The 23,594-nt window shown below is 37.2% G+C and overlaps 1 protein-coding gene across 1 annotated transcript in view; it reads left to right on the plus strand.

Moving 5' to 3' along the window:
- DNAJC1 (DnaJ heat shock protein family (Hsp40) member C1) overlaps positions 1-23,594 on the plus strand; it is a 177,113-nt gene that overhangs the window by 86,035 nt on the left and 67,484 nt on the right. Inside the window, exons 7-8 of the mRNA XM_003786763.2 lie at positions 5,045-5,135; positions 13,173-13,330. Of these exons, the coding sequence (XP_003786811.1) occupies positions 5,045-5,135; positions 13,173-13,330 (249 nt within the window). The remainder of the gene's footprint in view (positions 1-5,044; positions 5,136-13,172; positions 13,331-23,594) is intronic.

The following is a 23,594-nucleotide window of genomic DNA, read 5'->3' on the forward strand; positions in this document are numbered from 1 at the left end:
TATAATGTGCCACATAGTGTACTAGGGATATAAGGATGAAGGAGTCTATATCGGTGGGAAATCTGTGTAGGATAAACTTGGGTTTTTTCTGGAGTCTAACTGAATTCTTGTGCTTATTTTCTCTACTAAACAATTTTATTCACTTGAATTTATTTATGAAAAGTGGGAGGGGTCCAGCATAGTGGCCCATACCTGGACTCTTAGCACTCTGGGAGACCAATGAGGGAGGATCATTTGAGGCAAGAGTTGAACACCAGCCTGAGCAAGAGGGAGACCCTGTCTCAACAACAACAACAAAAAAGCAGAAACATTAGCTAGGCATAGTGGCAGTGTCTGCAGTCCCAGCTATTCTGGAGGCTGAGGCAGGAGAATCACTTGAGCCCTGGAGCTTGAGGTTGCAGTAAGCTATGATGATGCTACTGCACTGTAGCCCAGGCAACAGAGTGAGAGTCTATCACAACGACAACAACAAAAAACAAACAGGAAAAAAGGTTGAAAGTAATTGATTTTATTCAGTCAATTTTTTTTTTTTTTAATTGAGACAGTCTCATTCTGTCACCCTCGGTAGAGTGCCATGGCATCGCAGCTCACATCAACCTCAAAGTCCTGGGCTCAAGTGATTCTCTTGCCTCAGCCTCCTGAGTAGCTGGGACTATAAGCACCCACCACAAGGCCGGCTATTTTTTTTGTTTTAACAGGCCTGGGCTGGGTTCAAAGCCACTAGCCCTGGTGCATGTGGCCAGCGCCCTACCCACTGAGTATGGGTGCCGCCCTGTTCAGTCCATTTTGATTGCATGATACCTTAAATAATAGCCACCTGATTTCTCTTTGACTACCTCACAAGTCAATCTATTTCGCTTTCAGGTAATTTTGATTATTAGAAAGCTCTTCCTTATATTTATCCATAATCAATCTTGTATCTTTGGAACCAAATATAGTAATATTACTATTCTTTCCTGTAGTAACCCTTAAGATGTTCTGTTATAGTTATCAGGTTATCCCTAATCTTCTCATCTTTAATCCCGTATTAGATACAGTTTTAAGCTGCTTCATTATTTGATCATTTTCTTTTTAAAGCTTTCCTGTTTTTCAGTGCATCTTAAAGTGTGATATCCTAAACTAAACACAAGGATAGTTGAAACAATGTAGAACAATTGAAATAGTAGTTACTTGAGATCATAGGTTTATTGAGGAAGTAATGCTTCCTGGAGTATGCATAGTGTAATTATAATTTCAAAGTATAAGCAAGATAAGACAATGCTTAGGAATGGAACAAAAGGAAGATAAAACAGTGAGTGAGACTAAGGCATGTATTAAAACTCTTGAATTTGGTTGAGTAGGTTAAGATGATTGGTTAGATTACATTTCTTTTTTTTTTTTTTTTTTTTTGCTGTTTTTGGCCGGGGCTGGGTTTGAACCCTCCACCTCTGGCATATGGGGCCAGTGCCCTACTCCTTGAGCCATAGGTGCTGCCCTGGATTACATTTCTTTTTTTTTTTGAGAGGCTTCGGATTTATTTGCATTTCTTCTTACATATCAAGTATATCTCAGCAAGTTGTAACAATGTACATCAAGATCATGATATTACAAAATGTCTTCAAATAATTATTTTCCGTTATGATTACATTACCAATTTCAAATATGTAGACATTTTGTTTCAGGTTTTTTTTTCCTTTTTTTTTTTTTATTAAATGATAGCTGTATACATTAATGCAAACATGGGGTACAGTGTAGTGTTTTCATATACATTTTGAAATACTTTCATCAAGCTGGTTCACATAAATTTCATGTCATTTGCATAGTCATTGTGTCAAAACATTTATATTCTAGTTCTAGAAAAGTTCACTTGTACCCTTGATAGACAGATATATAGGTGATCTTTCCAGTCACCCTCCCACCACCCAGCCGCCCTTCTCCCCTCCCCTGGATTACATTTCTTAAATAAGTGTGATTTTGGATCAAATGAGTATTTCGAAGAGAAAGTGTTAGTGGAATTATGTGCTGTAGCAAGAAGAAACATTAGCAGAGAAATGTTCAAATTTGACAAGGCTACTAGGAAGAGGTTGATACTACCCAGCAAAAGATCTTTGTGTTGGCCGGGTGCAAGTGGCTGACGCCTATAATCCCAGCACTCTGGGAGGCCACAGTGAGTGGATTGCTTGAGCGCAGGATTTCCAAACCAGCTTGAGCAAGAGTGAGACCTTGTCTTTACTAAAAAGAGAAAAACTAGCTGGACACAGTGGCACATACCTGTAGTCTCAGCTACTTGGGAGGCTGAGGCAAGAGGATCACTTGAGCCCAACAGTTTGAGGTTGCTGGGATCTATGATGGCATGGCACTCTACCCAGGGCAATAAAGTGAGACTTTGTCTCAAAAATAAGAAAAAGAAAGAAATCTTTGTGTTGAGGTGAGAAGGATGCAGATAAAAAGAAGTCACATAAGCAAGAAGATGCAAGATCTGGCAGGGGCGGTTTTGGTGAAGTATGAAGCATAAAAACTTAACCTTACTTTGTGCTGGAGAACAAGATTCTTGTCAAAATGATAAAGTAATTACAAAAACAGCCAATACACAAAAGGCCTAGCTGTGTACAAGATGTCATTCTAAGTGATTCCCAAATATTAACTCAGTTAATCTTCACAGAAGTCCTATGAGTTAGGTACTTTTATTATCCCATTTTATGAATCAGAAAACGGATCCATAGAGAAGTGAAGTAATTAGCTAGCAGTCTGGCCTCAAAGTCTGTCCTCTTAATCACCACATTGTATCTCACTGTACTTAGACTGTGATGATTGGTTTCAGTCTTTTCACCTCTCGTAAATAACTAATCTCTGCCCTTTTTTTCTTACATGGTGCCACATTTTCTACTCCCCTCAAGGAGCCAATGCCTTCCTGACCTTTTCTTCTTCCCTACTATTAAAACCTACTCTGTGGAAAGAAGCTAATAAACTCATTCATTCATTCACACAAAGGTATAATGACTCATATGGCTTGCTATAAAATACTACTACTTTAGGATTGAATTTTTTTCAAGGGGGGTAGGGAATGTTAAGGGGCCCTAAAATCTTAACCCCAAACCTTGTTGACATTTAAACTATATATGCGCATGGGAGAATGAGTAAGTGGGGTGTCAGACCACCTGTGGTCTTCAAATTATACCATTGTTTAGCTGGCCCAAGACTTGCGGTGATCCTTCTAGTAGAAACGAGGTAGGAACATAAAAATGGGGATGGAAAGAATAAGAGATACATCTTTATTATATTGATTCAGTGATTTTAGGAATACCTGATTATTTTCTTAATATTTACAAGTGAGAAGAGCTCTGATACAATGTTAAGCCATGTAGACCACAGGAGAGAAAGCTTTAACTTGGATACAGTTATAGATGAAGAGATAATTCCATTCTAGGGTATAAGTGTTTATATATTTACATCTGGATAAAGATAGTGTCAAAGATTGATTTTGTTCCTTTATTTCCTACAGAAACAAAACCCTGTGACATGGGTCTATGATTTATCTACTGTAGGAATCTTATAGTCTGGGAATGTTACCTTAGCATTACTTTTGATATCCATCTTTCTCTTATTCCACATTTGTCAGTCATCAAGCCCTTTCATTTCTTACTGTATAAGGATTCTCACATATTTCAAATTAGTTGAGTGCCTCCTTTATGCCAGATACTATGTTCTGGGCATACAAGGATCACTGTCTCAAATTTCTCATCTTCTAGGAGAGAACATATGATACAAGCAATCAGAAGTAGTATACCAGAGAGAATTACCTGCTAGAGAAGGTCAGAAGGAATTGCAAAGGAAGATTGTGCTTGAAAAGGGTTTTCAGGCTAGGCACAGTGGCTTACGCCTATAATCCTAGCACTCTGGGAGGCTGAGGCGGGTGGATAGCTTGAGTGCATGAGTTTGAGACCAGCCTGAACAATAGTGAGACCCCATCTCTACCATAAATGAAAAAACTGAGGCAGGATGATCTCTTGAGCCCAAGAGTTTGAAGTTGCTGTGAGCTATGACGCCACAACACTCTACTCCGAGCAACAGCTTGAGACTATCTCAAAAAAGAAAAAGAAAGAAAGAAAGAAAGAAAAGGTTTTCAAGGATGAATAGGAGCTCCTTTATAACGGGTAGGGGAGTGAAATATTCTGGCCAGAGGGCAAAGCAGATGCAAAGACATGCAAACACAGTGTGGCCCAACAGCTACAGGTGATTTTGCTATAGTATATATAAAGTTTGAGCCAAGGAGGTCAAGGATTGTGGGAAAAGATAAGCTTTGCTTTTTTTAGTTGTCAGGATCATCATATGCCTAGAGTATCAACTTGTTTATTTTTATGTCTTTGATTATCTAGGACTCAGTTTTTGTTGTTGTTGTTTTTTTTTTTTTTTGTATCCTGATAAAGTCTTACCTATGTGCCACTCATTGAGACTTTTGCCACCATATCTTGACAGCTAAGTGCTAAGTGTGAGTGTATAGTATGTGTTCTCAGTCCTCATGATGGTTTTAATACTGGTCTCTAAGGGTGAGGGAAAGAGGAGTAACAACTTGCATTTGTGGTCATAGAAGTTTTGTAATCAGATTTACATGTAATAATTTTTTAGATCTATTGGAGTTAAAAGGCCATTATGAAAATAGTGCTAGTACTTTATTAGTCCCAGTAATATAATTTACTATGCCAGTAATTCAGTTTAACAAGTGAGTTTTTTTGGTTTCTGTCCATGCAGTAATATCCCATTGAGAAAATAGTGTACAATGAAAAAAAAACAAAACGGGAAGATGACACTTGCATTTTCTGAGAATGCAAGTGTATAAATTTCTGGCCTTTAACCTGTTCTCCATGAGAGAAAAATCATAGAGAAGTATTTGTTAATTTCTTTTGTTTGTCATACAGTTAAAAACAAAAAGACTACTTGTGAAATGAATATATTGCTTTATATATACATATATATATGAATATATTGCTTTAAAATGAATTATATGGAAATACTGTCAAAGCAAACTGATTTTTATGTTAATTTATTTGTAATTTCTTTTTTTAAGGATGCTGGACAGTTTTATGCTAAATATAAAGAAACAAGATTAAAGGAAAAGGAAGATGCACTGACTAAAACTGAACTCGAAACACTTCAAAGTGAGTTGTAAACATCATTTTACTGTGTTAGCAATAATGTATGAAACTAGTTATTTAAATTTGGACTTTTCCCTTATATTTTATCAGTAATTCAATTTTCTATGCTTTCTTTGCTACTCCTTGATAGAGTCACTAGCACTTAATGAATTACACCTGGAAGGTACTGCATTAGTATTACTGAACTACTCAAAGTCCAGTATTAGGAGGAGGGATGAATTCAGCATGGGGCCATGGAACTTCTTAAGACCAGGGGCATCCAAAATCTGCAAAGTCCTAATATAATCCAGTACTGTAATAATGACTGATATTCAGTATTGAGTCTCACCAACTAATCACCCAACTTTCTGTGTATTATAGCAGTAGTAATTGGGAAACCTGAAAATCCCAAAGAACATTTTTGTCTTGTTTGCAGTATTGTTATAGGAACAAGCTTGAAAAATTACTGATATGTTGAAAAGAAATGTTCTATTGAACACAAAAGAGAGTTCTTGCTGATTTTCAGAAAAGTTGAACATACTATTAAAGGAGGCAATTTCTCAGCCCTGGTTCTTTTGTTCAATTTTGCCTTATCTATATCTTTTTCACACATATACTCTCTGTCTCTCTCTCTCTCTCTCTTTTTTTTTTCTTGAGACAGAGTCTCATTATGTTGTACTCAGTAGAGTGCTGTGATGTCACAGCTCACAGCAACCTCAAACTCTTGGGCTTGAGAGATTCTCTTGCCTCAGCCTCCCAAGTAGTTGGGACTACAGGCGCCTGCCATAACACCTGGCTGTTTTTTGTTGCAGTTGTCATTGTTCTTTAGCTGGCACGGGCCGGGTTCGAATCCACCAGCCTCGGTGTATGTGGCTGGCACTGTAACCACTGCGCTACAGGCACCAAGCCTACACTCTGTCTCTTTACATTTTTATATTTTTATTTGGAGCATTTAATACTACTTTAACATTAACATGTTTATTAATTTTGTTTACCATCTGGTTTCCCCAAGGGGAATGTAAGTTCCATGAGGGTAGGGATTTTGTCTCTTTTGTTCACTATTCACCCCCCCAGGTTCTGGGGGTTGGGCATGGTTGTTTTTAGACTATTTTTCTGGTGGACTATTTTTCTGTCCACTACAATCCTTCAGGGGTCTGGGGGGGTCTTAGAACAGAAACTGTTTCTTTGTCATCTTTTTGTCTATAGCATAGAACAGTGTCCTGGCACATATTAAAGGTTTAGTAAATGGAAGCATGAATGTATATATGAATTAATGTATAATAATTTTATGGTTATTAATAAGTATCCTCTAAGGATCCATATAGAACACTCTCTCAAGGAGTGCATAATTTAATTTAAAAAATTTCAACAATTATATATATTAAATAATATTTAGGTCAACTATATAATTGTTTAAAGCAGACTTCTGTTAAGAAGGAAGAGTTAAGGTGACAGAGGATTGTATGTTAAGGTTGACCAATGTGTATGTTAGGAAGTGGGGTAGGCAAATGAAACTCTAAATATAATTTTTATATAATTGTTATTTTTAGTAAAGTTGGTACATAAAGATTTTCTTTTCTTTTCTTGTTTTTTTTTTGAGACAGAGTCTCGCTTTGTCACCCTTAGTAGGGTGCTGTGGCGTCATAGCTCACAGCAACCTCAAACTCTTGGGCTCAAACCATTCTCTTGCTTCAACCTCCCAAGTAACTGGGACTATAGGCACCCACCACAACACCAGGCTATTTTTAGAAACAGGGTCTTGCTTTGATTCAGGTTGGTCTCAAACCTCTGAGCTCAGGCAATCCACCCACCTCGGCTTCTAAAATTAATACATAAACATTTTCTTTGTTTTTTTGAGACAGAGCCTCAAGCTATCCCCCTAGGTAGAGTGCTGTGGCATCACAGCTCACAGCTACCTCCAACTCCTGGGCTCAAGTGAGTCTCCTGCCTCTGCCTCCCATGTAGCTGGGACCACAGGCGCCCACCACAACACCCGGCTACTTTTTTTTGGTTGCAGCCATCATTGTTGTTTGGCGGGTCTGGGCTGGATTCGAACTGCCACCTTAGGTGTATGTGGCTGGCGCCTTAGCCACTTGAGCCACAGGCGCTGAACCTATAAACATTTTCTAAACCTCTTCTGACTAGTACAAGAAGAAAACATTATATTTATAACAAAAGAAAAAATATCCAACCCAAACTTACCTTTAGAGGCAACATGAATATACCGCATGTCTGTGGTTGCTCTAATAGACACAGCTTATCATTTTTATGTAGTTTCAGTGTTGAATCATATAATTGTTGCAATTGTGGTATATGTATTAGAATTTTCTACTAGTAATGATTCAATATATATTACTACCCCTTTGAAAATAGGGGTTAAACTTGAAGTATTACAAGCAAAAGTTTCTTTTGCAGTTTAATATTGTTTTTCCAAAATAGTTGAAAGATTTTTGTTCTGACTAAGAGTTTGATAACAATTCTCAGATTTAATGATCTCTTCTTATTTTGTTACTGTCTAATAAAAAGATAATGTAAAAATCACAAATTTTAAAATATGTAAATATCTGAAAATAAAGGTATGTAGTCTTCTAAAATGTTTGAAAATTCATCAGTAATTTATCAGTTATCGAAACTAAGAATGGAATAAGTAAATACCAAAAATTATATTAAAATCAGTGCAATAGGCCCTGTGTAATAGACTATATTATTTCTCATTTTTTTACGTCAGTGGTATATTTAGAAAAGATGATTGTATCAACATTGAGAATGTTAAAGAACAGTCACATTCTCTATTAACAGTGTCAGAAACTGTCATGTATTTTTTAATGTAATCTCTAATGGTTACATGTAAAGAATCTTTTAATTAAATTTGTTAACTTCATTATGGTATTCTGCATTGTATACTTTAGAATTGATACATAAAGGCCCCAAATCCCCCAGTGTGCATTTCATTTGCACCTATCCTTCTTAATTTTAAACACTATCATTGTAATATTGAGTTCATAATAACATTTCCATCTACTTAATTGAGTAAATGCATCACGTTGTAGATTAGCGATAGCTATTTTATGCTGCCTGTTTTTCATGACCTAATTGCGAATCTGCCCTCATGTCTGTTTTACTGCTTAGATTGTGCAGTTGTCTCGGAGGGTTGCCCTACCACTACTTGGAGGAGGGTGTGGTGGTCTGATTAATAGGGTATAGAGTGTAGAGAAAAAGGTGAAAAGGGTAAATCCTAAGGAGTAAATATGTTTCTGGGAAGTCTTTAGGCAAAAAACTTGTTGAGAGCTATTTGAGAAATTTGGGGCACTTGTTTATTATCAATATTATGGGTTAGTGTTAAATAACTTGAATATTTATAAATAATAGACTTTCCGAGGATAGTGATATTTTTACTACACAGTAAATACACAGATATTTTTACTACACAGTATTTTTACAGTTACACAGTCTCTAATTTTATAAATTTTACTCTCAATAAATACAAGTTCTATATACTAAGATAGCCCATATCATGAATGAAAAAAAAAAAGTCTGACATACTTTATAAAGAAATCATTGGTAAAGATTACAATCTAAATAGAAAAAAGAATACAAGTAAAACTTAGTATTTTACCCCTTTGTCTGTACCTTATATGATTTTAAAACAAAAACAAAATCAAAACTGTGCTGCAAAGTACTTCCTTCTTAATCTGAAGAAATACCATTTCCTGAGATTAGTTATGTTTTTCTTGTGTTGTGGTCCCTGTTGCATGCCCCAGTGATGGACCTAAATAGGAGTGCCAGGGGGACACCTGGTAGGGAAAGTGGGAGTAGGGAGGGCAGAATGTGCCATTTCAGTGTGGCAGGGTAAGAAAATATTCACCTTCTTTAAGGTAAGGAAGTTTCTAGAAACCTCAGGATCACAAACAAAGAAGATGTTCATTTGTAAGTTGATTTCAGGGATTAGTGGGGAAAAGGAGATTATGAAAGAGTAGCTCCAATTAGGTTAAAATATTTGCCTTTGGTAATATAGGGTGCTCATGGATGGGCGAGCACTGCTTGAGATAACTCATAAAAAGCTGTATGTACAAATAACCAGTCACTACCACTAGTGTATTTGGAAACATGACCTACTAGAAACCCTGTACCTTAACTTATGAACTGTATTACAAAACCTAATAGGAGGCTTGGCGCCTGTGGCTCAAATGGCTAAGGCACCAGCCATACACACCAGAGCTGGCAGGTTTAAATCCAGTCCAGGCCTGCCAAACAACAGTGTCTACAACCAAAAAAAAAAAAAAATAGCCAGGCATTGTGGTGGGCGCCTGTAATCCCAGCTATTCGGGAGGCTGAGGCAAGAGAATCACTTAAGTCCAAGAGTTGGAGGTTGCTGTGAGCTGTGATGTCATAGCTCTCTACTGAGAGTGACAAAGTGAGACTGTCTTTAAAAAAAAAATTCAAATCTATGCTATACATATGTAAATGTAATATATTGTTTTCCCACTGAAATGATTTTTAAAAATTTTTATCCAGGGCGGCACCTGTGGCCCAAAGGAGTAGGGCGCTGGCCCCATATGCTGGAGGTGGCGGGTTCAAACCCAGCCCCGGCCAAAAACTGCAAAAAAAAAAAAATTTTTTTATCCAATTGAATAGATAAATATTTATGACTATAGATTAGTCAAATTTCAAGTAAAATTTTACTGATTAATTTAGAGATGAGTACCTATTTGATATTATACTTTATATAAATTAATATATTTGGCCCCATGCCCATAGCTCAGTGAGTAGGATGCCAGCCACACACAGTAAGGCTGGCAGGTTGGAGCCCAGCCCAGGCCTGCTAAAACAACAATGACAACAGCAATCAAAAAATAGCCAGCGTTGTAGCTGGCACCTGTAGTCCCAGCTACTTGGGAGGCTGAGGCAAGAGAATCTCTTAAGCCCAAGAGTTGGAGGCTGCTGTGAGCTGTGAGGCCACGGCACTCTACCCAGGGAGACATAATGAGACTCTGTCTCAAAAAAATATAATAATAATAATAAATGAATATATTTGCTTATAAGCTCCATGAAGCCAGGTTTTTTTTTTTTTTTTTTTTTTTTTTTTTTTTTGAGACAGAGCCTCAAGCTGTCCCCCTGGGCAGAGTGCCGTGGCATTACAGCTCACGGCAACCTCCAACTCCTGGGCTCAAGCGAGTCTCCTGCCTCCGCCTCCCAAGTAGCTGGGACCACAGGCGCCCGCCACAACGCCCGGCCATTTTTTGGTTGCAGCCGTCATTGTTGTTTGGCGGGTCCGGGCTGGGGATTCGAACCCGCCACCTTAGGTGTACGTGGCTGGCGCCTTAGCCGGTTGAGCTATAGGCGCCGAGCCGAAGCCAGGTTTTTGTGTATCTTGTTTATAGCTATACCCCCAGAGCCTAGGACAAGGCCATGTGTATGGGAGGAGCTCAATAAATATTTTGTGAATAAATTAACTGATGCATTTAGATAGGCATAAAATACCCTGTTACTATGCCGAGCAGCATCAGTGTTCCACAGCTCTCAGTAAGCTCATGATCTCAAGGATAAGCAGCTAATACTCTCAAAGTGAACTGTGTTGCCAGATGATTTTGCCCAATTGTAGGCTATTGTAAGTGTTCTGAGCATGTTTAAGTTAGTCTATGCTAAGCTATGATATTAAGTACGTTAGGTATATTAAATGCATTTTCAGTTTAACAGTAGTATTTCAACTTATGATGAGTTTATCAGAATGGAACCTCATCATAAGTTGACGAGCATCTGTATTTATAAATTCTCTGTCTCTTGTATGAATTTGACCATTATGCCAATATCATATTGATTTTATTACATTGGCATGATAGTACAAACACACATACATATACACAGGGTAGTGAAGATAATACCATTTATTGAGAGCCAATATTTTTTTTTTTTTACAGATGAGAAAACAGACACTGTTCTTTTTTTTATTTTTATTTTTTATTAAATCATAGCTGTGTGTATTAATGCAGTCATGGGGTACAGTGTGCTGGTTTTATATACAATTTGAAATGTTTTCACCAAACTGGTTAACATAGCCTTCATGGCATTTTCTTAGTTACTGTATTAAGACATTTATATTCTACATTTAGAAAGATTCATTATTTTTATTTTTTGAGACAGAGTTTCACTCTGTCCCCCTCGATAGAGTGCCATAGCGTCACAGCTCACAACAACCTCAAACTCTTGGGCGTAAGTGATTCTCTTGGCTGAGCCTCACAAGTAGCTGGGACCACAGGCACCCTCAACAACACCCAGCTATTTGTTGTTGTTGTTGTTGCAGTTGTCATTGTTGTTTTAGCAGGCCCGGGCCTGCCAGCCTCGGTGTATGTGGCCAGTGCCCTACCCACTGAGCTATGGGCACTGCCAACAGACACTGTTCTAAGTTTTACTTGCCCAATATTATATATATAACTAAGTAGGATTAAAAAATTAAATCAAAGCCCTTTCCATTGTGCCAAAATGAAATGTTTGATGAAAAGTACTCTGAAAACAAAGGTATTTACAAACTGATGATGGTTATTTATGATCATCATCTCAATAGCAATTTTATTTTAAAACAATGTAATGGTTAATGTACAATAAAACTTGCAGCTAGTTATTTAAAACAGAGCAATTCTATTTTCATGAGAGAACAGCATTCATATCCAATGTCTGCTAATAAAACGTAAAACTTTGGCTCGGTGCCTGTGGCTCAAGTGGCTAAGGCACCAGCCACATACACCTAAGGTGGCAGGTTCGAATCCAGCCTGGGCCCGCCAAACAACGACGGCTGCAACCAAAAAATAGCCGGGCGTTGTGGCAGGCGCCTGTGGTCCCAGCTACTTGGGAGGCTGAGGCAGGAGACTTGCTTGAGCCCAGGAGTTGGAGGTTGCTGTGAGCTGTGATGCCACGGCACTCTACCCAGGGGGACAGCTTGAGCCTCTGTCTCAAAAAAAAAAAAAAACTTAAAACTTTACAATACAAGAATTTTTACTGCGAAAAGTTTGGATACTGCCTTTAAATTCCAAAAGCAAGGTATACCTCAATGACCCTCAGTTACTTCTCTGCTCACAACTGTCCAACTGCATCCATCTTGCCATCAAATCGAAAAATCTTTTCTACAACAACTGCTGACCTCTACTCCTACTATCCTCTGCTTCTCTCCAACTCACCTTTCCTCTGCAGCCTTACTAGTCTCCCCGAGGGTCTGTGAACTCACTAAGCAGACTCCTGTCTCAGGGCCTTGATGCTTTTTGCACCATATGCCTGTGCTGCTCTTTCCCACATCCCCCAGAGAACCACAGAATTGCGCTTCCTCACTTCCATCTGTTCTCTGCCCAAACGTTATCTTTTGTGTGTGTGTGTCAGAAAGACCTTCTCTATATAGACCGTCCGATATAAATATGCATACATAGAAATGAGAAGTTCCCCCCATCCTTACTCCATATATACTCTATTTCCTATGACTGCTTTATGCTTCCTTATTCTTGATGAGAATAGAGACTTTGTTTTATTGTTTTATAGCTGAGCCTCAGGAGCTAAAAGAATGTTTGACTTGCATTGACATTCAAATATTTGGTGATTGAAATAACAACTGAATTAGTAACATGTAGTACTCACCTGACAAATTTGTTAATAAAATTAAAAGTTGATAACATGTAAAGTACCTTGTACATAAAGAAAACGAAAGAGTTATTTCAAATTATGGCCTACAAATAAAATGTTAGAAATTCTTTTTTTTTGAGACAGAGCCTCAAGCTGTCGCCCTGGGTAGAGTGCCATGGCGTCACAGCTCACAGCAACCCCCAACTCCTGGGCTCAAGTGAGTCCCCTGCCTCCACCTCCCCAGTAGCTGGGACTACAGGTGCCCACCACAATGCCTGGCTATTTTTTGGTTGCAGCCGTCGTTGTTGTTTGGTGAGCCCAGGCTGGATTCAAACCCACCAGCTCAGATGTATGTGGCTGGCACCTTAGCCATTTGAGCCACAGGTACCGAGCCTAGAAATTCTTTTTATTCTTAATAGATCTCAATAATTGTTCTGTAAAACTTTGTTTTTTTAGAACAGAAGAAAGTTAAAAAACCAAAACCTGAATTTCCTGTATACACACCTTTAGAAAGTACGTATGTTCACTCTTATGATCATGGAACTTCCATTGAAGAAATTGAGGAACAAGTGGATGATTGGCTGGAAAACAGGAACAGAACACAGAAAAAACAGGTAAGTAAACTTTTTATAAGTTGTTTTAAGTAAAACAGAGAAATATATATAAAGGACAGGCAGATCTTGCTTCATTGTGCTTCACAAATATTATGTGTTTCATAAATTAAAATTTTGTGGCAACACTTGGTTGAGTAAGTCTTTGGGTGACATTTTCCAACAGCGTGTGATCACTTTGTGTCTCTATGTAATATTTTGTTAATTATCTGATAATTTCAAACTTAATGATTAAGCTGAGTGAGGAAAGCTGAGATAGGCTGAAAAGTGAGGCCTCTTTTGCCAAACAGCTTAGTTATAAATGCAAAGGAAATAATCTTGAAGGAAGTTGAAAGCACTCCTCCAGTGAATACATGAATGACGAGGAAGCAAAACAGACTTATTGCTGATACAGAGAAGTCTGAATGGTGGATACAATTCTCAAACCAGGCAGAACATTCCCTTATGCCAAAGCTTAATCCAATGCAACACTTAACTTTCTTTAATTCTATAAAGGCTGAGAGAGGTAAGGAAGTGGCAGAAGAAAAGTTGGAAGCTAGCAGAGGTGGGTTCATGAGATTTAAGGAAAGAAACCATTTCTGTGACATGAAAGTACAAGGTGAAACAGCAAGTGTTGATGGAGAAGCTGCCGCAAGTTATCAAGGTCTAGCTAAGATAATTAGTGAAGGTGGCTACGCTAAACAACAGATTTTCATTGTAGGTGAAACAGCCTTCTCTTGGGACAGGATATCATCTATGACTTTCATAGCTAGAGAGGTACAGTCAAGGCCTGGCTTCAAAGTCTCAACGGACATGCTGACTCTCTTATTAGGGGATAATGCAGCTGGCGACTTAAAGTTGAAGCCAGTGCTCATTTAGCATTCCAAAAATCCTAGGACCCTAAAGAGTTATGCTACATAGTCTCTGCCTTTGCTCAATAAATGAAACAACAAAGCCTGGATACCAGCACATCTGTTTATAACATAGTTTACAGAGTATTTAAACATAGTGTTGAGACCTACTGTTCAGAATAAAAAGATTCCTTTAACACTGTCACTGTTCACAATCTACCTGGTCATCCAAGAGCCCTGATGGAGATGTACAGGGCACATGTTGTTTTCATGCTTGTTAACACAATATCCCTTCTCTATCCCAGGGATCAATGAGTCAGTTCAACTTCCAAGTGTTATTATTTAAGAAACTTTCATGATCTGTAATTCCTCTGATGGATCTTAACAAAGTAAATTCATAACCTTCTGGAAAGGATTCACCGTTCTAAATGCTGTTAAGGTCACTCATGATTCATGAAGGGGAGGAGGTCAAAATAATCAACATTAACCAAAATTTGGAAGCAGGTGATTCCAACCCTCATGGATGACTTTGAGGGCTTCAAGATTTCAGTGCAAGAAGTAGCTGTAGGTGTAGTAGCGATAGCAAGAGAACTAAAATTAGAAGTGGAGCTTGAAGATGTGACTGAATTGCTGCAATCTTGTGATCAAACTTGAATGGATGAGGGAATGAGGATTTCCTTATTACAGATGAGTAAACAAAATGATTTTTTTTTCAAGTCAGAGTCTCATTTGTTGCCCTCAGTAGAGTGCTGTGGTATCATAGCTTACAACAACCTCAAACTCTTGGGCTCAAACGATCCTCTTGCTTCTGTCTTCCAAGTAGCGCGGCCTAAAGGGACCTGCCACAAAACTTGGCTGTTTTTAGAGATGGGGTCTCGCTGATCTCGAACTCTTGAGCTCAAGCAGTCTACCTGCCTTGACTTCCCAGAGTGCTAAGATTACAGGCATGAGCCACCATGCCTGGCCTCAAAATGATTTCTTGAAATGGAATTATCTCTTAGTGATGCTGTGAATAATGTTGAATTGACAACCAGGATTTGAAAAATATAATAAAAAAAAAGAAAAATATAATAAAACAATGGCAGAGTTTGAGAATTGACAACAATTTTGAAAGAAGTTCTGTGGCTAGAATGCTGTCAAATAGCATCACATGTTGTGGTAAAGTCTTTCATGAAAGGAAGAGTCAATTAATGCCATGGACTTTATTGTGTTACGTTAAGAAATTGCCATAGCCACCCTAACCTCAGTAACCACCATCTTGATCATTTAGTAGCCAGGAGCATCAAAGCAAGACCCTCTACCAGCAAAAAGATTTGCTCAGTTGATTTTTTCACTTTTTTAAGCAATCAAGTATTTTGAAATCAAGGCATGTACATTATTTTTATACTTAATGCTGTTACACCCTTAATAGCCTATTATAATGTAGTCACAACTTTTATATGCACTAATGACCAAACAACTTGTGTGACTCACTTTATTGTAATATTCATTTTATCATGGTGGACTAGAACCAAAACTGCAGTATCTTGAGAGAGGCATATATAGGTGCTCAGTTAACTGTCACCAAGTGAACTGTATTGCTAAGATTAAGAACTAGGGCTCGGTGCCTGTGGCTCAAGCGGCTAAGGCGCCAGCCACATACACCTAAGGTGGTGGGTTCAAATCCAGCCCGGGCCCACCAAACAACAATGATGGCTACAACCGAAAAAAAATAGCCGGGTGTTGTGGCGGGCGCCTGTGGTCCCAGCTACTTAGGAGGTGGAGGCAGGAGACTTGCTTGAACCCAGGAGTTGGAGGTTGCTGTGAGCTATGCCACGGCACTCTACCCAGGGAGACAGCTTGAGGCTCTGTCTCAAAAAAAAAAAGATTAAGAACTAGAACATTGCCAATGGCCAGAATCCTTCCCTGTGCTTTCTCCTGGCTATACTACCTTCCCTTTCCTCCATGAAGAGAATGACTGTTCTGACTTCTAACATCAAAGGTAAAGGTAACTTGCCTGCTTTTGTGGAGTTTATAAGTAGAATTATTTCTTATGTGCTCCTTTGTGTCTGATATTCTCTACTAAATTTTATATTTTGGAGATTTATCCATGATTGCATATAGAAATAATTTCTTTATTTTCATTGCTGTATAATAGTTTATTTATAAATATAGCATAATTTACTGTGGTTGGATAGGTGTGGTATTTCCAGTTTAGATCTATAATGATTGTGTCAAACTTCACTTGACTTTTGTATAATAATCTTATATCCAGCAATCTTGCTAAATTTACTTTTTAAGTCTAATGATTTCTGTGTTTATTTATTTTTTCTTGTTTGTTCTTCATAGAATCTCCAATATAATATAGAACATAAATGGTGATAACAAGTATCCTTATTTCATTCCTAATCTTGAAGCAAGCTTTCGTCATGAAAATTATTTCATTATTGAAATTATTTATTAAGCTTATATCATTTCACTATTAAATATGTAAGTTATAGCTTTTTGCAACTTTTTTTTCTAATTATACTTCACAGAACATAAAATTAATCATTTGAAAGTTCACACTTCATTGGTTTTTACCAATGTGCAACCATTACTACAAATTTGAAAACATGTTCATCATACATACCCCAAAAAGACTATGTACCTCTGAGTAGTTAGTTCCAGTTCTCTGCTTTCTGTTCCCCTGACAACCACTAGCCTACTTGCTATCGATTTGCCTATTCTGAATATCTGATGTATTTGGAATCATATAATATAAGGCCTTTTATGTTTCTCTTCTTTAATTTGACATAATGTTTTCAAGGCTCATTCATGTTGTAGCATGTAACAGTACTTCATTTGTTTTTATGGCTAAATAATATTCCATTGTATGGGTATATTGCATGTTATTTACTCATCAGCTAAAGGACATATGATTTGAATTTAGCTTTTTGGTTATGATAAATAAGGTGCTATGAACATTCTCATGTAAGTCTGTGTGGACATCTAGCGTCTTAATTTATATCAATCTAGTTAGAGTTAATACAAATTAAGTTTCAATAGTGTACAAAAATTTTGCTCCTGTATAGGTCTCTTCTCCCCATGCCTATTGTTACTATTATTTATTACTGTCATAAATAAAATCTTTATATATTACATGCTCATCAACCTAGATTTATAATTTTTGTTTTATACAGTTGTATTTTGATTAAGATAAAGAAAAGGAATTACAAATGAAAAATGCCTATATACTGTCCTTTATATTTACCTATGTAGATACATTTCCTGGTGTTTATTTTTTCATGTGGAGTTGAGTTACTGTTTAATTTTTTTCATTTTATTCTAGGTGACCCATTTTAGCATTTGTTGCATTTAGCATTTGGGAAGGCATGCTAGTGATGAGCTATCTCCCCCACCCCCACCCCAGGGATGTCTTAATTTCTCCTTCAGTTCAAAGAATAGTTTTGCTAAATATATAATTCTAGGTATAATCTTTTTCTTTCACCACTTTGATTATATGATTGTACTACCAACTAGCCTCCATCATTTCTGATTAGAAATAGCTGTTAATCTCACTGAGGATTCCTTATAGATTATTATTTGCTTTTAGCTTTTGACAGTTTGATTGTGCTCTAGATAGGGATCTATTTGAGTTTATCCTGCTTGAAGTTCATTGAACTTCAAATTTTGAAAGTTTTGATTATCTCTTTAAATATTCTTTCCTCCTCTCTCCCTGTCTCCCCTTTCTTGTCATTCCTCCCCCCACCTCTGACATTTCCATTAAGTATATGTGGATATGGTATGCTTGAGGGGTCCCACAAGTCTCTGAGGATTTGTTCATTTTTCTTTGTTCCGTTTCTTTCTATTCCTCAGACCTGATAATTCCTGAAAATTTCAATGAATTTACGCATTTACCAAGTTACTACACTTTTCAATTCCAGAATTTCGATTTTGCTCCTTTTAGTAATTTTAATCTATTGATATTCTCACTTTGGTAACCAGTTGTTCTCATATTTTCATTTAATCCCAGTAATGGGATTGCTGGATCTAATGGTAGATGTACTTTTAGTTCTTTCAGAAATCTCCAAACTGTTTTTCATAGAGGTTATGCTAATTTACATTCCTACCAAAATGTATACACGTTCCCTTTTCACCACATCCATGTCAACATCTATTTTTTTTTAACTTTTTAATAACAGCCATTCTGACTGGATAAAGTGGCATCTCACAGTGGTTTTAATTTGCATTTCCCTGACGATTAACGATGTTGAACATTTTTTCATGTTTCTTGGCCATTTGTATATCTTCTTTTCAAAAATGTTGTGTCATTTTCCCACTTTTTAATGGGGTAATTTGATTTTTTTCTTGCTGATTTGTTGGAGTTCATTATAGATTCCAGATATTAGTTCTTTGTCAGATGTATAGTTTGTGAATATTTTCTCCCATTCAGTAGGTTGTCTCTTACTTCCTTTGCTGTGCAGAAGTTTTTTTTTTTTTTTTTTTGAGACAGAGCCTCAAGCTGTCCCCCTGGATAGAGTGCCCTGGCATTATAGCTCACAGCAACCTCCAACTCCTGGGCTCAAGCGAGTCTCCTGCCTCAGCCTCCCAAGTAGCTGGGACCACAGGTGCCCGCCACAACGCCCGGCTATTTTTTGGTTACAGCCGTCATTGTTGTTTGGCGGGTCCGGGCTGGGGATTCGAACCCGTCAGCTTAGGTGTACGTGGCTGGCGCCTTAGCCGGTTGAGCTATAGGCGCCGAGCCCAGAAGTTTTTTGGGTAAGTCCCATTTATTTTTGTTTGTGTGCATTTGTTTTTAGGGTCTTAGTCATACATTCTGTGCCTAGGTCAGTGTCGAGAATAGTTTTTCTTAGGTTTTCTTCAAGAATTTTTGTGGTGTGAGGTCTTACATTTAAGTCTTTAATCCATCCTGAGTTAAATTTTTTTATGGTGAGAGTTAGGGATTTGGCTGTATGTGGCTGTCCAATTTCCCTAGCACCATTTATTGAATAGGTGTCCTTTCTCCAGTGCATGTTTTTATCAGCTTTGTCAAAGATTGGTTGGTTGTAGGTATATGGCTTGATTTCTGACTTCTCTGTTCTGCTCCATTGAACTTTGTGTTTACTTTTATACCAATACTGTGCTGTTTTAGTTACTATTGCCTTATAGTATAATTTGAAGTCAGGTTATGTGATACCTCCAGATTTGTTCTTTTTGCTCAAGAGTTTGCTTTGACTAGGGGTGGTGCCTGTGGCTCAAAGGGATAGGGCGCTGGCCCCCTGGCCAAAAACTGCAAGATTAGCAATTTGCAGTTAAAAATTAGCAATACTAATGAAATGAAAGTCCACATAAAGACCCACACATGAATCTTTACAGTAGATTTATTTAGAAACAAATCAAATGTCCATCAACTGGTGAGTAGATTTTAAAAATATATTTATGCATACAATAGACTGTTGTTTACCATTAAAAAGAACAAAGCACTAGGCAGTAGTACTAGTTTCATTTGTCTGTATGTGGCTATCCAATTTCCCTAGCACCATTTATTGTGGATAATATACTATTATATACTATTATAATATACTATTATCCTTTTTAATAGCTTTATTTTTGATATACAAATGATATCAAATGCACTATGCATATTTAAATTGTACCATTTCAAGCATTTTTACATATACCTATGATCATATTATCAGAATCAAGATAATTGAATATTTATCTCTATCCTACAAATTTCCTTATGCCCCTTTGTCCCATTAATCTCAGTCTTCCACCTGTGTCTAGGCAACCACTGATCTGCTATTACTGTAGATTAGTTTGCTTGAGCATACATATTATGTATATGGTATCATATAGTGTATTCTCTATTTTTCTGACTTCTTTTACTAAACAAAAGTTTGAAATTTATCCATGTTTATTCATATATCCGTACTTTGTTCTTTTTTTTTTTTTTTAATTTATTGTTGGGGATTCATTGAGGGTACAAGAAACCAGGTTTCACTGATTGCATTTGTTAGGTAACGTCCCTCTTACAATTGTGTCTTGCCCCCAACAGGTGTGGCACACACCAAGCCCCCACTTCCCTCCCTCCTTCCCTCTCTCTGCTAATCCCTTCCCCACTCCTCCCTCCTCTTTCCTCTCTCTGCTTACCCCCTCCCCTTGTCATTAATTGTCCTTACTCAAAATTGAGTACATAGGATTCATGCTTCTCCATTCTTGTGATGCTTTACTAAGAATAATGTGTTCCACTTCCATCCATGTTAATACAAAGGCTATAAAGTCTCCGGGTTTTTTAATGGCTAAATAGTATTCCATGGTATACATATACCGTAGCTTGTTAATCCATTCCTGCGTTGGTGGGCATTTAGGCTGTTTCCACATTTTGGCGATTGTAAATTGAGCTGCAATAAACAGTCTAGTGCAAATGTCCTTATGATAAAAGGATTCTTTTCCTTCTGGGTAAATGCCCAGTAATGAGATTGCAGGATCAAATGGGAGGTCTAGCTTGAGTTCTTTGAGGGTTCTCCATACTTCCTTCCAAAAAGGTTGTATTGGCTTGGCACCTGTGGCTCAAGTGGCTAAAACGCCAGCCACGTATAGCTAAGGTGGTGGGTTCGGACAACAATGACGGCTGCAACCAAAAAATAGCTAGGCATTGTGGCGGGCGCCTGTGGTCCTAGCTACTTGGGAGGCAGAGGCAGGAGACTCGCTAGAGCCCAGGAGTTGGAGGTTGCTGTGAGCTGTAATGCCACGGCACTCTACCCAGGGGGATAGCTTGAGGCTCTGTCTCAAAAAAAAAAAAGGTTGTATTAGTTTGCAGTCCCACCATCAGTGTAAAAGTGTTCCCTTCGCTCCACATTCACACCAGCATCTGCAGTTTTGAGATTTTGTGATGTGGGCCATTCTCAATGGGGTTAGATGGTATCTCAGGGTGGTTTTGATTTGCATTTCTTTAATAATTAGGGATGATGAGCATTTTTTCATATATTTGTTTGCCATTTGTCTGTCTTCTTTAGGGAAGGTTCTATTCACGACTCTTGCCCAGTACTTTGTTCTTTTTAATGGTAAACAACAGTCTATTGTATGCATAAATATATTTTTAAAATCTACTCACCAGTTGATGGACATTTGGTTTGTTTCTAAATAAATCTACTGTAAAGATTCATGTGTGGGTCTTTATGTGGACTTTCATTTTATTTGCTTTCATTTTTCTTGGTCAAATTCTGTGTAGTAGAATGATTGGAATTTATAACAGAAATAGTCTAAATATTTAATGCCACACTGTTTTTCAAAGTCGCTGTTTATTTTTTCATTCCCATCAACAATGTATAAGAGTTGCAGTTGCTTCACATCCTGGCCTATGCTTGTGTCATCATTCTCTTTAATTTTAGCCCATATTAATAGACATGCGGGGATATCTCATTTTGATTCTGATTTTCAGTTCCCTGATGGTAAATAATACTGAGTATCTTTTCATGTGTTTATTTACCATTTGAATATCTTCTTTATGAAGTATCTGTCGAGGTTTGTTGCCCAGTTTGTCTTCTTATTAAGTTTTAAAATTCTTTTTACATTTTAGATAAAAGTTTTATGTCACATGTATGTTTTATAATACATGGCTTGCATTTTCTTTTGGTAAAAGTATCTTTTGAACAGCAAGTTTTAATAGGTATTCAATTTATTTAATTTTTTTCTTTTGTATTAAGTCCTTTCTTATGTCCTAATTAGGATATCTTTGATAAACCCAAAGTCACTAAGATTTTCTTCTGTTTCCTTCTAGAACTTTTACATTTTTACTAGTACATTTAGGTCTATGATAAATTTTAGATTCTGTTGCATATAGTATGATATAAAGGTCAAAGTTCATACTTTTTTACATGTGACTATTCAGCATTCCAGTGCCATTTGTTGAATTACCAAGGCAGCTTATTTCAAAATCCTTTGACCATCTACGCATTGGTTTTTTTTCTGGGCTTTATACTGTTCTGTTCATCTGTATGTCTGCATTTATACCAATACAATATCGTCCAAATTACGTTAGCTATTCTATTTGGAATTATTTGAATTTCTATATAATATTTACAATCAGGTTGTCATTTTCTTTTTTTTTTTTTTTTGAGACAGAGCCTCAAGCTGTCCCCCTGGGTAGAGCGCCGTGGCATTACACCTCCAGCAACCTCCAACTCCTGGGCTCAAGCGAGTCTCCTGCCTCTGCCTCCCAAGTAGCTGGGACCACAGGCGCCCGCCACAACGCCCGGCTATTTTTTGGTTGCAGCCGTCATTGTTGTTTGGCGGGTCCGGGCTGGGGATTCGAACCCGCCACCTTAGGTGTACGTGGCTGGCGCCTTAGCCGGGTGAGCTATAGGCGCCGAGCCCAGGTTGTCATTTTCTACAAAATATTTTGCTGGCAGTTTGATGGTAATTGCAATGAGGGAATTGCATCAGTTTGGGTAGAATTGGCATGTTAATAATATTGAGTCTTCTGATTCATGAAAGTAGTATATCTCTCATTCCATTTTAGGTCTTTAATTTCTCTCAGGAACATCTTTGGTTAAATTTATATCTACATATTTTATATTTTCATACTGTTACAAATGGTATTTTAAATTTAAATTTTTTTAATTTTTTGCTAAAATATAGTAATATAAAAAAAGAAATCCAATTGATTTTTGTATACTCACCTTTTATCCTACAACTTTACTGAACTTACTTATTACTACTAGTTGCTTTTTTGGTAGTTTCCTTGGGATTTTCTATGTGGATAATTACGATGCCTTCAAGTAGAGATGGGTTCATTTCTTCCTTTCCAATTTATTTCTTCGTACACATGTGTTTGTGTGTGTGTTTGTGTGTGTGTGTGTGTATGTGTGTGTGTATGGAGAGAGAGAGAGAAACAGATGTATTTTTGATTGGATAGGCCCTCTAAATCATTGTTTATTTGAAGTGGTAAGAGAAGACATCTTTGTCTAATTCTTGATGTCAGAAAGTATTCAGTCTTTCACCACTAATTATGATGTTAACTCTAGGCTTTTAACAGATGTTCTTAATCAAGATGAGGAAAATCCCTTTTATTTCTAGTTTGGTGAGTTTTTTTGTTAACATGATTTTTTTATTATGTTCAATTTTTGTCAGTTTTTTTCCCTATATCTAGCAAGATGATTATATGGTCTTTCTCTTTTATCTGTTGATAGAGTGGATTATATTGATAGATTTAAAAATGTTAAACCTGCCATTAACTCTTGGGATACACTCATTTGGTCATTACATGTTATCATTTTCATATGTTGTTTATTTAGTGTGCAAATATTCTTTTTAATATTTCTTATGTGAGCTTTGATGGTTTGTGTCTTGGAAGGGGTTTGACCATTTCATCTAAATTGTTGAGTGTATGAGCATGAGTTTTTTCTAATATCCCCTTATTATTTAATATCTGTAGAATCTGTGGTGTTTCCTCTTTTTTTTTTTTTTTTTTT

This window comes from Otolemur garnettii, unplaced genomic scaffold (assembly GCF_000181295.1).
Source record: "Otolemur garnettii isolate 467f Iridium unplaced genomic scaffold, OtoGar3 scaffold00019, whole genome shotgun sequence".
NCBI classification, from domain to species: domain Eukaryota; kingdom Metazoa; phylum Chordata; class Mammalia; order Primates; family Galagidae; genus Otolemur; species Otolemur garnettii.